The sequence below is a fragment of the Mobula birostris genome, chromosome 15 (assembly GCF_030028105.1).
Source record: "Mobula birostris isolate sMobBir1 chromosome 15, sMobBir1.hap1, whole genome shotgun sequence".
Lineage (NCBI taxonomy): Eukaryota > Metazoa > Chordata > Chondrichthyes > Myliobatiformes > Myliobatidae > Mobula > Mobula birostris.
Genome location: NC_092384.1, coordinates 82,057,800 through 82,073,093, shown reverse-complemented (window position 1 = coordinate 82,073,093; position 15,294 = coordinate 82,057,800). Strand labels below are relative to the sequence as shown.

The following is a 15,294-nucleotide window of genomic DNA, read 5'->3' as shown; positions in this document are numbered from 1 at the left end:
TGGTATGATTTGGCAGCTTCATAGCTTAAAGGTGACTGGAGAGAGTGTTTCTGCCGAGAGCGCATGGGTGAGATTTTCTGCCGACGGCGCTTGCATGAGATTTTCACTTCAGAGAACAGTTCAGTAATGATTGTGGAAAAGTATTTCTACTTTATACAGGCTGTGTATTTATCACATCATTCCTGCTTTTACTATATGTTACTGTTACTTTAGGTTTTGTGTGTTATTTGGCATGATTTGGTAGGTTATTTATGGGTCTGCGAACGCTCACAAAATTTTCCCATCTAAATAAATGGTAATTGCTTCTTCGCTTTACGACATTTCGGCTTACGAACCGTTTCATAGGAACGCTGTACCTTCGGATGGTGGGGGAAACCTGTATTTTTATTTAAAGTTGAACTTTTGCCCATTTGTTCCACAACGCGACAATAGCTATTTCAACATTAGACCATAAGACATAGGAGCAGAATCATGCCATTCAGCCCATCAAGTCTACTCTGCTATCCTATTATGGCTAATTTATTACCCTTTCAACCCCATTCTCCTGCCTTCTCCCCATAATCTTTGACACGCTGACACTCATCAACTTCTGCTTTAAATATACCCAAATACTTCACCTCCACAGGCATCTGTGGCATTGAATTCTACAGATTCACACCCCCTGGCTGAGGAAATTCCTCCTCATCTCTGTTCTAAATGGACGCCCCTCTATTCTGATGCTGTGCTCTCCGGTCCTAGACTCCCAACTATAGGAAATATCCTTTTCACATCCACTATCTAGGCTTTTCAATTAAGAAATGAATTAGTGTTGCCACAAATTACAGCAGAAACAAGTGCAGCTGTAACAATAGTAGTCACTGGCACTTTCAGCCTAGTCACACTGCCAAAACTACATAATTGCTTCCTGCAATTAACATGTTTGGAAAAATGCTTACTACCTGGCTTTAGGAGGTATCAGAACATTTTAGATAATTGAGACACAACACTGGCTGCAGAAAAGGCGGCTGCCATCATCCCCGGCTCACGTCATTGCTGGGATGCAGACCTCACCCTGTGACTGCTCTGGAGACAGAGATGGCAAACCGTCCAGCTGCACTGGCATGGCAGGCAGTCGGCTCCAACAATCATAAGCAGCTTGAAGAGAACACTAGATTCTGCAGATGCAGGAAATCCAGAGCAAGGCACAAAATGCTGGAGGAACTCAGCAATTCAGGCTGCATCAATGGAGAGGAATAAAGAGCTGATGTTTTGGGCTGAGACTCTTCATCAGGGAAAATTTCAATGGTTCTTGTTTCAGTCGAAGCAAGTACCTGAAGAAGTGAGCGGAAGAATTTCGGGTCAAAAAAGTCGTTTTTTTCTAAACACTGCTCGGGGAGAAGGGTCTGCACTGCGCAGATGCGTGACGTAGCACGCCAAGGTTTAAAAATCAGACCACCATATACAGCGGCCATCGTCGGAGTGGACTGAGTCAGAGTGGGACGGCTTTGGCTCAAACAGGCACAGGCCAGGGTAGGTTCTGGTAAGTTTTTTTTTGTTCAGATTGTCTAGCGTAGAGAGAATGCCAGGCAGGATGTTGGAATGCTCCTCTTGCAGGATGTGGGAAGTCAGGGAGCCCTCCGGTGTCCCTGACAACGACACCTGCAAGAAGTGCATCCAGCTGCAGCTCCTGACAAACCGCGTTAGGGAACATGGCCTTAATTTAAAATGTCGCTGTCTATGGGTGAAGTGCCGGAGGATTGGAGAGTGGCTCATGTTGTTCCATTGTTTAAAAAAGGATCGAAAAGTAATCCGGGAAATTATAGGCCGGTGAGTTTAACATCAGTAGTAGGTAAGTTATTGGAGGGAGTACTAAGAGACAGAATCTACAAGCATTTGGATAGACAGGGGCTTATTAGGGAGAGTCAACATGGCTTTGTGCATGGTAGGTCATGTTTGACCAATCTGTTGGAGTTTTTCGACGAGGTTACCAGGAAAGTGGATGAAGGGAAGGCAGTGGATATTGTCTACATGGACTTCAGTAAGGCCTTTGACAAGGTCCCGCATGGGAGGTTAGTTAGGAAAATTCAGTCGCCAGGTATACATGGAGAGGTGGTTAATTGAATTAGACATTGGCTCGATGGAAGAAGCCAGAGAGTGGTGGTAGAGAATTGCTTCTCCGAGTGGAGGCCTGTGACTAGTGGTGTGCCACAGGGATCAGTGCTGGGTCCATTGTTATTTGTCATCTATATCAATGATCTGGATGATAATGTGGTAAATTGGATCAGCAAGTTTGCTGATGATACAAAGATTGGAGGTGTAGTAGACAGTGAGGAAGGTTTTCAGAGCCTGCAGAGGGACTTGGACCAGCTGGAAAAATGGGCTGAAAAATGGCAGATGGAGTTTAATACTGACAAGTGTGAGGTATTGCATGTTGGAAGGACAAACCAACGTAGAACATACAGGGTTAATGGTAAGGCACTGAGGAGTGCAGTGGAACAGAGAGATCTGGGAATACAGATACAAAATTCCCTAAAAGTGTCGTCACAGGTAGATAGGGTCGTAAATAGAGCTTTTGGTACATTGGCCTTTATTAATCAAAGTATTGAGTATAAGAGCTGGAATGTTATGGTGAGGTTGTATAATGCATTGGTGAGGCCGAATCTGGAGTATTGTGTTCAGTTTTGGACACCAAATTACAAGAAGGATATAAATAAGGTTGAAAGAGTGCAGAGAAGGTTTACAAGGAGGTTGCCGGGACTTGAGAAACTCAGTTACAGAGAAAGGTTGAATAGGTTAGGACTTTATTCCCTGGAGCGTAGAAGAATGAGGGGAGATTTGATAGAGGTATATAAGATTATGATGGGTATAGATAGAGTGAATGCAAGTAGGCTTTTTCCACTGAGGCAAGGGGAGAAAAAAACCAGAGGACATGGGTTAAGGGTGAGGGGGGAAAAGTTTAAAGGGAACATTAGGGGGGGTTTCTTCACACAGAGAGTGGTGGGAGTATGGAATGAGCTGCCAGACGAGGTGGTAAATGCGGGTTCTTTTGTAACATTTAAGAATAAATTGGACAGATACATGGATGGGAGGTGTATGGAGGGATATGGTCCGTGTGCAGGTCAGTGGGACTAGGCAGAAAATGGTTCGGCACAGCCAAGAAGGGCCAAAAGGCCTGTTTCTGTGCTGTAGTTTCTATGGTTTCTATCAGGACTGGAAAGGAAAGGGACAGAAGCCAGAATAAGAATGTTGGGGAAAGGGAGGAGCACTCTTTTCAGCATTCAATCTCCACTTGCTGTGCCTGTGCTTGTTAATATCCTAGACATCCTCAAACTTTATTTTGTCAGATAACCAGATTCAGTACACAATTTCAAAACTACAAATTACAATATGAAATTAAATTTAGTACAAAAAGAGCAAAAATAGTGAGATAGTGTTCATGGGTTCAATGTCCATTCAGAAATCTTACGCTGGAGGGGAAGAAAGTCTTCCTAAAATATTGAGCGTCTCTCTTCAGGCTCCCGTGGCTCTTCCTTGAGGGTTGCAATGAGAAGAGGGAACGTCCTGGGTGGTGGGGGTCCTTACTGATTGATGCCATCTTCTTGAGGCACTGCTTTTTGAAGATGTTCTCAATGTTGGGAAGGGCAGTGCCCATGATGGAGCTGGCTGAGTTTACAACTTTCTGCAGCTTTTTCCATCCTGTGCAGTGCCTCCTCCCTCACCATACCAGACAGCGATGCAGCCGGTTAGAATGCTCTCCAAGATCATCTGTGAGATTTGCGAGCATCTTTGGTGACATACCAATCCTACTTAAACTCCTAATGCTGCTGTTGTGCCTTCTTCGTAACTACATTGATAGTTTAAACAGCACTACCACTTTCCTGTCTCACTCATGCAAGTTGTTCCAGTTTCAAGTCTGTCGTCAAGGACATAACATACAAATGCCATGAAGATGTGCTTTCATTGCCTCGTGTGTCTGTGGCATCATAATAATGTATCTCTTTCTCGGGTTTAAGCTGCATGTGAAAACACTGAGAAAGTTTTACAGATGTGTAGTGGAGAGTATATTGACTGGTTACATCACAGCCTGATATAGGCACACCAATGCCCTTGAATTGGAAAGCCTACAAGAAGTAGTGGACATAGTCCAGACAATCATGGGTAAAGCACTCCCAATCATTAAGCACATCTTCATGGAGCACTGTCGCAGGAAGGTAGCATCAAACATCAGAGACCCCTCAATTAAGGCCATGCTCCCTTTTGCTGGTGCCATCAGGAAGGTGATACAGGACCCTCAGGACCCATACCAGAGGCACAGGAGAAGATAATGCTGATTTTCATTAAAATAAATGGTCACCCAGCTATAGCATGGAAGGACAACTTCAGTTGTAAGAAAAGGTGCAATTTCTGACTCACTTCATCAGCTGAGTCAGTGAACAGTCCAGGCTATGGCATTGAACCCAGCTCCATGCAGCCCACTCCCCAGCAGGCACAGGGTGGCACAGCAGGCTCAAACTACAGGGAGATTCCAGTACGGGTGGCACAGTAACAGTGTGCTTTACAACACCGGTAGTCAGGGTTCAATCCCCATTGCCATCCATAAGGAGTTTGCACTTCTACCCATGACCGCGTGGATTCCTCCGGACGCTCCCGTTTTCTCCCACATTCCAAAGATATATAGGTTAGGGTTAGCAATTTGTCAGCATGCCATGTCGGCGCAGGAAATGCTGCAACACTTGTGGGCTGCCCCCAGCACATCTTCAAACCGTGATAGTCAGAGATACAAAGTGACGCTTTTCACTGTACACGTGAAAAATGAATCTAATTAATCTATTACACAATTCAGTAAGTACTGCAGAAACAATAAGCCACCAAGGGTCACGGGGCCACCTGCCACGGTACGACCAGCAAACCGCAAACACCGCTCCTGCACAGGTCAGTGAGATCTTCTTGCACAAGTGAAGAGATCAAGGTGGAGCAAGAAGTGGCACAGGAGCCTGAAGACATTCAGTTTCTTCCCCTCCACCAGATTTCTGAATGGTCCACGAACCCAAGAATACCTCAGAACATACAGTACAGCCCAATACAGGCCCATCCTTTCTATATACCTACACCATGATTAATCCATCCCTTCCCTTCTATATAGCACATAACCCTCTTTTCTTACTTCCAGGTACCTGAGTGCCTCTTAAATATCCCTATTGTGTCAGCCTCTGCCAACACCCCCAGCAATGCATTCTAGGCACCCGCCATTCTGTAAAATCTTACCACTGACATCCCACCTCAACTTTCTTCCATTCTTCTTAAACACATCTTCTGGTACTGGCTATTGCCACCTGGGAAAAAGACTGCCCACTCTGTCCGTGCCTCTCATCTTGTACCCGTCCACCAAACTGCTTCTCACCTTCATTCCAAAGTCATTCTAACTCACTCCAGCATTCCTCTTAAGACATGCTCTCTCATCCAGACAGCATCTTGGTAAACTTCCTCAGCACCCTCTCCACAGAATCTGCATTCTTTCTTTATCAGGTAACCAGAACTGAACACTAAGTCTGAATGAACTGGTGTTAGAGTTGCAAAGTTACCTTGGGGCTCTTGAACTCAACACCCTGACCCTGGCTTTGTCAAAGGCAGGTCATGCCTTACGAGCCTGATTGAATATTTTGACGATGTGACTAAACACATTGATGAAGGTAGAGCAGTAGATGTAGTGTATATGGATTTCAGCAAGGCATTTGGTAGGTACCCCATGCAAGGCTTATTGAGAAAGTAAGGAGACATGGGATCCAAGGGGAAACTGCTTTGTGGATCCAGAACTGGCTTGCCCACAGAAGGCAAAGAGTGGTTGTAGATGGGCCATATTCTGCATGGAGGTCAGTCACCAGTGGTCTGCCTCAGGGATCTGTTCTGGGACCCCTACTCTTCATGATTTTTATAAATAACCTGGATGAGGAAGTGGAGGGATGGGTTAATAAATTTGGTGATGACACAAAGGTTGGGGGTGTGGTGGATAGTGTGGAGGGCTGTCAGAGGTTACAGCAGGACATTGATAGGATGCAAAACTGGGCTGAGAAGTGGCAGATGGAGTTCAACCCAGATCAGTGTGAAGTGGTTCATTTTGGTAGGTCAAATATGATGGCAGAGTATAGCATTAATGGCAAGACTCTTGGCAGTGTGGAGGATCAGCGGGATCTTGAGGTCCAAGTCCATAAGACACTCAAAGCTGCTGCAGCAGTTGGCTCTGTGGTTAAGAAGGCACACAGTGCATTGGCCTTCATCAACCGTGGGATTGAGTTTAAGAGCCGAGAGGTAATGTTACAGCTATACAGGACCCTGGTCAGACCCCACTTGGAGTACTGTGTCCAGTTCTGATCACCTCACTACAGGAACAATGTAGAAACCATAGAAAGTGTGCAGAGGAGATTTACAAGGATGTTGCCCGGATTGCAGGGCATGAGTGAACTCAGCCTTTTCTCCTTGGAGCGATGGAGGATGAGAGGTTACCTGATAGGCGTACAAGATGATGAGAGGAACTGATCGTGTGGATAGTCAGAGGCTTTTTCCTCAGGGCTGAAATGGCTAGCACGAGAGGGCGCAGTTTTAAGGTGATAGGGAGTAGGTACAGAGGAGATGTCAGGGGCAAGTTGTTTTTTTTTATAAAAAAAACGCAGAGAGTGGTGAGAGTGTGGAATGGGTTGCCAGCGGCAGTGGTACAGGCAGATACGATAGAGTCTTTTCAGAGACTCCTATCCGGGTATATGGAGCTCAGAAAAAAAAGGGCTATGGGTACCCCCAGGTAATTTCTAAGGTAAGGACATGTTCAGCACAGCTTTGTGGGCCGAAGGGCCTGTATTATGCTCTAGGTTTTCTATGTTTCTAATGAAGGCCAGCACACCATACACCTTCTTAACAACTCTATCAACTGAGGGGTCCACGGCCATGGGACCCAAGATCCTTCTCTTTCCTCACATTAGGAATCCTGTCATTAACTCTGCCTTCAAATTTGATCTTCCAAATGTATGATTTCACACTTTTCTAGAATGAACTCCATCTGCCTTGTTAATGAAAGTGATGTGATAAAGAGGAAATGTTTCTGTCAATCTCAAGAACCTGCTTCCTGTACACAGGGAACCTTGAGCTGACATTGTCTTCTCTGTGGCTTTCTTCTACACACACACACACACACACACACACACACACACACACAGCATGCTGAGACAAGGTTACATCGAATTATGCAACAGGGCCGTCATTAAATGTGCATTGTTCAATTTTATAACAAAGAACATACATGTCACCATATACAATCCTGAGATTCATTTTCTTGTGGGCTTACTCAATATATAGTGTTATGTACCCCGTAACTGGGTTGCCAAACCAGCAGAAATGGATCACTCAGTTGGAGTCTGGATTACTAGAACTAAGAAAGTTTTATTAAAGAAACAAGCAACACAGTAATCGAAAGGATAATAAATGCAACAGTTCAGCAATGATAAACACACGTGTGCACAGAATTAAGATAACAGCATCAATCAAGCTCTATCGTTGTCTAGGGGTAAATGACCAAATTTCAAAGTGACACAAAAGTTCAGTCCAATTTAGTTCAGTTTGCAGTAATCGTTGCCATGGCGATGGACAACGTGGGGGGAGAGAGAGATAGAACGGGAACGACTGATCATTCAAGCACGGCTTCCACTCACAGACCGGCGATATGGCTCACAAGCAGCTTTTTGGGCAGGTCCTTGGTGATGTCACCTGAGGCCACCGACTGTGACCCCTCCCTGCAGATGCGGTCGATCCTCTGCAGTGAACCCGGCACCCAAGCAAGGGCGGACACACACCGGGTTCCCGCTGATCGTACCTTTCCACCCTGTGCGTTGTCCGGTACTTCCCACCGACTCGTGAGAGGCGCACCGCTTCCAGGGTCTCGTTACCTCGGGTGTCCTGTGTGTCCTGCCTTAGCGAACCTGTCCCTTTTTATCCCCCTGCTGGGGTATCGCCTGTCCATCACTTCAGACAGTTCAGGGTTCAAAGGGGGAGCCGCTCCAGACAGCTCTCTCTACCGTCCCTTCATTACACATCTCCAGATCGCCTGTCCATCACTTCAAACAGTTCAGGGTTCAAAGGGGGAGCCGATCTTGACAATACCCAGACTGATGGCTCCTTCATTAACATCTCCACATGCTGCTTCATTGTTCCTTATCTCTCCCTCCCCTGAGGACAGGTGACAGACCAACTGCTGATGCCACTGGTGCTAACCCAGGCCAGCAAACATCTTAATTTATGTGTATTCTCGTCACAATAGAATAACCATAACAGAATTGAGGTAAAACTACATTGAGTACAGAAGAGAAGCTGCAAATAGAGAGATTAATAAATGAGCATTAACTATTGAAACACGAGATGAAGTCTTTGAAAGTGAGTCCTTATGTTATGTCCATTACATTCACTTTATTTGGACTATTCATTCTGACATTAATAGAAGTTGTTATCTCTCCTGACATGAAGCAGATTTCCTGACATACAAGTCAGTGACAATAAACCTGATTTTGACAACTTCATTCCTACCCGCGGATGCTGCTCGACCTGCTGAGTTTCTCCAGCAGATTGTTTGTTCTTTCAGGTTGCAGACTCTGCTGTCTCCAGTGTCTGACAACACTGGCTTACAAGACACTTGTCAATGCCAGCTCTGCTGATTTAAAGGAGTTTTTAAAAAAAAGCAGCCACTGCTGAAGCAATTGAGGCTAAATGCACCACAGATAAAGATAATTATCCTTTGTTGCCTCTCCCCAGGCCTTGCACCAATTCCTTTCAATCAGGATCTAGTCTGAACATCTCAAGTTCTCTAAAGGAGATTACATAGACAGCACAAGAGATTCAGGGTATGCAGGGAATCCAGAACAACACACAAAATGGAGGAACTCCGCAAGTCGGGTAACATCTATGGAGAGGAACAAACTGTTGTTTTGGGCTAAGACCTTTCATCAGGACTGGAAAGGAAGGTGGAAGATGCCAGGATTAGGTGGGGGGGGGGGGCAGGCAGTGGAGGGGAGGGGAAGGAAGTCAAGCCAGAAGTGATAGATGAACCAAGGTGGATGGTGGAGGGGAGAGGGATAAAATAAGAAGTTGGGAGGTGAAGGAGGAAAAGGCAAGGGCTTGAGAAGGTATCTGACACGAGAGAAGAGTGGACCATGAGAGAAAGGAGGAGGGCAGACGGGGGGGGGGGGGGGGGGAGAGGTGAAATAAGTTTCCATGTCAGTGTACTTTAGAGAGAAGTGCAGAGAGTGGATGTGAGCCCTGAACAGCCAACATCAAACATTCCAATTAATATGCTGCAAGCAAGCTTGACAGCAGCAAACGGCCCCTCTGGGTCCCTGCACAAGAACCTGTGTCCTTGCTGTCATGATACTGTGGCCGTGCTAAATGGAAACAGCAGCTGCACAGGAATGATGCAAACATCATTGCGAATTTAGCTATCAGCTTGCAAAGAGAAATTAGAAGTTACGATAGAACTAAAACTATTAATACAAACATCACAAGACCCAGCTGCTGTGAATTTACCAAGCACAAAAGTGACACTTGGCCACATCTGGAGATAGAATGAAGATGGTCAAAAGCTTGGTCACAGGGTTATAGAGCCCTCCAACCCATCTAGTCATTTCTAAACTGATTTTCTGCCTAGTCCTATCGAACTACACCCAGACCATAGCCCTCCATACCCCTCCCATCAATGTACTTATCCAAACTTCTCTTAAATGTTGCAATTGAACCCAAATCCACAACTCCTGTTAGCAGCTCGTTCACCACCCTTTGAGTAAGGTCTCCTCCCCTCCATGTTCCTCTTAAACATTTCACCCTTCAACCTTAACCGATGATCTCCAGTTCTAGACTCACGCAACCTCAGTGGAAAAAGCCTGCTTGCATTTACCCTCTGTATACCACACAATTTTGTAGACTGCTATCAAATCTCCCCTCATTCTCCTACACTCCAGGGAATAAAGTCCTCACCTATTCAATCTTTAACTCTGGAGGAGCTGGAGGATATTACAGGAGAGAGAGGAGTGAAAGTGGGAGGATTTGAATACAAGACTGTGATTCTTGGACGACTGTCAGCACGAGTCAGGGATAGGAAGAACAAGCTGAAGAGAAGTGAACAGTTCCTTACATTCCCATCCACACGGCATAGCTCTCTGGTAGTTTTGGCACAAACAGCAAGGACTTGCCAGTAGCAACATCCACAGCACCATAGCAGTCACCCTCCACCACGCCGAATGCCCAGTGGAAGTAAGATTCCTAGAACAAGGAATACACATTTAAAACAAGTTCAAGTTTACTGCCATTCAATTGTACACATGGATTCATTTTAATGAGAGAAAAGGCCCTTCAAGCCACATTGCCCAGCAACCCACCTATTTAACCCCGGCCTAATCACAGGACAATTTACAATGACCAATTAACCTACTAAGTGGTTCCTCTTTGGACTGTGGGAGGAAACTGGAGCACCCCGAGGAAACACACAAGGGAACACACTTACAAACTTCTTGCAGAGGACACTGATTCAGCTCTGAACTCCACCACCCCGAGCAGCCATTGCACTGATTGCTCTGCTACCACGGCACCCCAGCTAAACAAAATGTGTCCCAGGGACCAAGGTGCAAAACAGTACATATATCACATACAGAACACAGAAAAACAAACAAGGGATCCTGCAGATGCTGGAAATCCAGAGCAATGCATCCAAAAGGCAAGAGAAACTCAGCATCTATGGAGGGGAATAAAGAGTTGATGTTTCAAGCCGAGACCCTTCATCAGGGCTGGAAAGGAAGGGAGAAGCACCAGAATAAGATGGGGGAGGGGAAGGATCAGCTAGAAGCCAGGTAGGTGAGGAAGGTAAAGGTCGAATCTGGATGAGTAGGTGCTCGAAGAGCCAGAGAGCAGCAGAGGTCTCAGAGGAGGAGCAGTGAGAAAGGGTCTCAGTGAACTCCTGTTGAAGATGGGGCATTGAGGGATGCCAACCCTGAAGGTTATATCATCTTTGACGGGAGTTCAGTGAGTCTTCACTGCTCACCCTCTGACCTCAACCACGTACTCACCCAGTCTCGACCTTTACTTTCTCCCACACATCTGACTTCACCCATCGCTTTCCAGCTAACCCTCCCCTCCCCACATAAAAAAAAGCAAAGGTTTCTGACATCAACATGGCAAAGTGGCAGACAACATAGGCAGGCTTGGAAATTTTAATTCAGACCTACATTTGCCATAATGAACATTGATTTTAATTTTCATAAGCTCATCCCAATATTTGTGACATTCATGCGATGTATCCTTTCTCGTGTTTCCAATGACAACCAGAGACTTCCCCAGTGTGGAAGGGGCATCTTTTTAAGGCGCTTGGAGGAAAGTGTAGGGGGACGTCGGAGGCAAACTTTGTTTTAAAACTACAGAGTGTGGCGAGTATGTGGAGCACGCGGCCAGAGATGGTGGTATCGGATATTTCAGAGACTCTTCGGTAGGCACATACTTGATAGAAAAGGGGAGGGCTAGATGGGTGGGAAAAGTTAAATTGACCATAGAGTAGGTCAAAATGTCAGCACATTGTGGGCCCAAGGGCCTACACTTCCCTCCTCTGACCTGTCCACACAGCAATATAACACTGAAAAAAAGAGATCTAGGGGTTCATAGAACATACAGCATATGCCCACAATGGTGTGCTGGACCAATTGCCAACTAACCTTTTCCTTCTACACAGTATCTATATCCTTCCATTTCTCTCACGTTCATGTGTCTACCTAAATGTCCCTTAAACGTTTCTGCCTCTACCACTACCCTTTACCAGGCAGCACTTTCCAGGTGCCCACCACTCCGTGTAAAAGAAAACTGGCTCCTCACATCTCCTTTGAAATTACTGCCTTTCACCTGAAATGCATGTTCTCTGTTATGAGGTTCTGGGTCAGTCCATGGTTTCCTGAACGAGGTGCCACTGGAAGGTAACACGTGGTGGTGAAAGTGCGGCATGGTGGGGAGAACACGAGAGCTGGGATGTTATACTGTAACTTGACAGACCCCACTCGGCAACTGCTTTGCAACTCTGGACGCCACACTTAGGAAAGATGTGGTTGTGCTGGAGTGCAGGATCTTTCTTGGACTGGAGGACATTGGTTACAGGAGAGATCGGAGAAGATTTAAAAAGACACCCAGGACCAATTACTTTTCCCCCCCAAAATAAAGGGGATAATACCTGAGACTCACTTGCCAGGGGAGATGGGAGTCAAATGCAAGCATGGTGTTTAAGGAGTACTTAGACAGAAATTTAAGTAGCTTAACGCTTTACAGTGCCAACGATCAGAATTTGCAAGTTCTCCCTGTGACCGCCTGGGTTTCCTTTGGGCACTCTGCTTTCCTCCCACATTCCAAAGTCACGCAGGTTAGTAAGCTGTGCCAAGCTATGTTGGCACTGGAAGCATGGCGACACTCATGGGCTGCTCCCAGCTCATCCTCAGACTGTGATGGTCATTGACCCAATCGATGCATGTCACTCTGTTTCAATGTACATGTGCCAAATAACGGTTATCTTTAATTTTAATAGAAGGATAGGGATGTAACGATGGGCTGAAGGGTCATAAAACACCACAGCACAAACAGATCACTCAGCCCAACTTGTCAGTGCCAAGCTACTACTCTGCCCCGTCCCCTTGACCTGCATCCAGACCAAAGCCCTCCCATCCATGTACCTATCCAAACTTCTCTTAAACATTGAAATCGAAATCACGTCCACCAATGCTGGCAGCTCATTCCACACTCGACCACCCTAAGTCTCACTCCCCTCCCCCACGGTCTTAAACAGTTCACCTTTCACCCTTAACCCGTGACCTCTGGTTGTAGTCCCACCCCACCTCAGCAGAAAAAGCCTGGATTTATCCTATCTATACCCCCCCAGACTTGGGAACCCATTTACCCTCTTACCCCTCAATTTTGGAAACCAATTTACCTTCTCTACCCCTCAATTTTGAAACCCATCTACTCTCCTTCTACCCCTCAATTTTGAATACCTATTCACCCCCTCTCTACCCCTCAATTTTGGATACCTGTTCCTGTACCTCTGGAGTTTTCCAGTCAACCCTCCTACGCAACAAACATGTCTACTTCACACACACAGCAGTTCCAACATCTCCCACAACACACTGAGAGCAGAGCACGGCCAAGAGCCAGACTCAGAGCCTCTTTCTCTCATTACTGTCGCACTGTCGCTCAAAGACATGCAATACTAAGTTATCCATAAGGGTAATTAAATGCCAGACTCTCCTGTAACACTTTTCTCTTTTAATTACTGCAGCTGCACTGACAGAAGGGATCAGGTGTCAACTACCATCCAAGTCTATGAGACCGGATTATACACTGCATTCTGCTCTCCATCCTCCCTGGCAGCTGAGTTTCAAATGACATAGCTCCACGTGAGGACCGTTTGAAGGCTCTGAGCCTGTACCCACTTGAGTTTAGAAGAATGAAGGGGAGGAGGGTTTAGAGAAATATTGAAAGGTTTCGATAGAGAGGATGTTTCCTATAATGGGGGAGTTACAACCAGAGGGCACAGCTTCAGAATACAGGGTCATCCATTTAAAACAGACATGGGAGGAATGTCTTTAGTCAGAGGATGGTGAATCTGTGGAATTCATTGCTACAGATGACTGTGGAGGCCATCATTGAGCATATTTAAAGCTGAGGTTGAAAGATTCTTGATTAGTCAGGGTATCAAAGGTTATGGGGAGAAGGCAGGAGAATGGGGCTGAGGATAATACATTAGTCATGATAGAATGGCAGAATAGACTCGATAGGCCAAATGGCTTAATTCTCCTGTGTCTTCTGGGACCTCTTGGGGAACAGCAACCGAGTTCACAGTGTTTCAACTCGGTCGCGCCTTTCAGTCGCTGAGGAAATCAACCTGCCTTTACTGGGAGGGCTCTCTGTAGTTTGGCAGATAAATTCTCTCACTGTCCAGACTGACAGAAGGCAGATGGCTTGCTATGTACCTGCCTCTGAACCAATGGGCTCATTATTACTCATTCTGAACTCTACGGTCTCTTCCCATTAGCTTGTGCATCTCACCTGCCAATGCTAAAGGATCGTGATGTCCTGATTCATCCACACGACAAGTCATTAGCAATGGCAGCAGCCTTTCCCAGATCTCCATGGCACAATATTTGACCAGGAGACAGAGCTCTGGGCTCTCACACTCCATTGGATCCACCTTGGCTGCCTACAGAATGCCAGATTTTAATTAGAGTAACACACAAACTGCAGGAGGAAATCAGCAGGTCAGGCAACATCTATGGAGAGGAGTGAACAGTCGATGCTTTGGGCCGAGAGCCTTCATCAGAATCTTCCCGATCCGGAGTCCTGTTGAAAGATCTCAGCCTGAAACGTCAGCTGTTTATTTCTCTCCATAGCTGCTACCTGGCCTGCTGAGTTCCTCCAGCATTGTGTGAGAGACTCTGGATTTCTAGCATCTGCTCAGATTTAAATCTATCCTTCTTTATGAACTCAGGTCCATTCTGCATGTGTACAAGTTGGCAGTGGGTTATTTATTGACATCGGCAGATGCAGAGACCATATTGTTCTTTGGAATATTCATCAACATGCACCTGCCCCACAAGGAGGGTCCCATATTAACACTGTACAGCGGAAGCAGTTTCAGAAATTGACTGAGGTGGCTTTAACCTGTACTAGAGGTAAATAAATGAAAAACCTGATAATCTAATGCCCCAACCATAGAATTCTGAAAATTTTGATCCCAAGATTCCTGTTCCTCCACACTGCTAAGAATCCTGTATCCTGAAGTGTAACCCAGTCGGGATAAGTACACTGTTTGCATGTTGGATGTGCTTTGATTCAGCACCAACCCGACTAAGAGAGCTGCCATTCCCCAGACCCACCTGACGGAAAACAACGTCAGTGTCAGTACAGTATTGCTGCGTCTGCTCTCCCCCCTGCAGAACCAACACTGATTTCTTTGGCACCGCCGCATTCTTCCGCAGTTTTTCACACAGCCGCTGCCTGTTCAAGGCAAATAGGGCCATGGGAACCCTGAGGGTCTCGTTTCCCATCGAGAAGGAGGGCCTGAAAAAAAAGGGAATGCATTAGTGGCTGAACATCAAAACCCAACAAAAACGAGTAACCGTCACACAGCAGGGAAACAGGCCATGATGACCTGGATGACCATCTCACTTACCCATGTTTGGTCCATACCTACCCTTGCACATTCATGTTCTTGTACAAGTATCCTTTAAAAGTTATTAATGTACCTGCCTCAATCACACCCTG

At 46.0% G+C, this 15,294-nt stretch overlaps 1 protein-coding gene across 1 annotated transcript in view; it reads right to left on the bottom strand.

Moving 5' to 3' along the window:
* The window catches only part of pepd (peptidase D), a 237,456-nt gene that overhangs the window by 204,831 nt on the left and 17,331 nt on the right, over positions 1-15,294 (bottom strand). Inside the window, exons 2-3 of the mRNA XM_072280002.1 lie at positions 14,907-15,090; positions 10,142-10,269 (exon numbers count right to left, since the gene is read on the bottom strand). Coding sequence (XP_072136103.1) covers positions 10,142-10,269; positions 14,907-15,090 — 312 coding nt within the window. The remainder of the gene's footprint in view (positions 1-10,141; positions 10,270-14,906; positions 15,091-15,294) is intronic.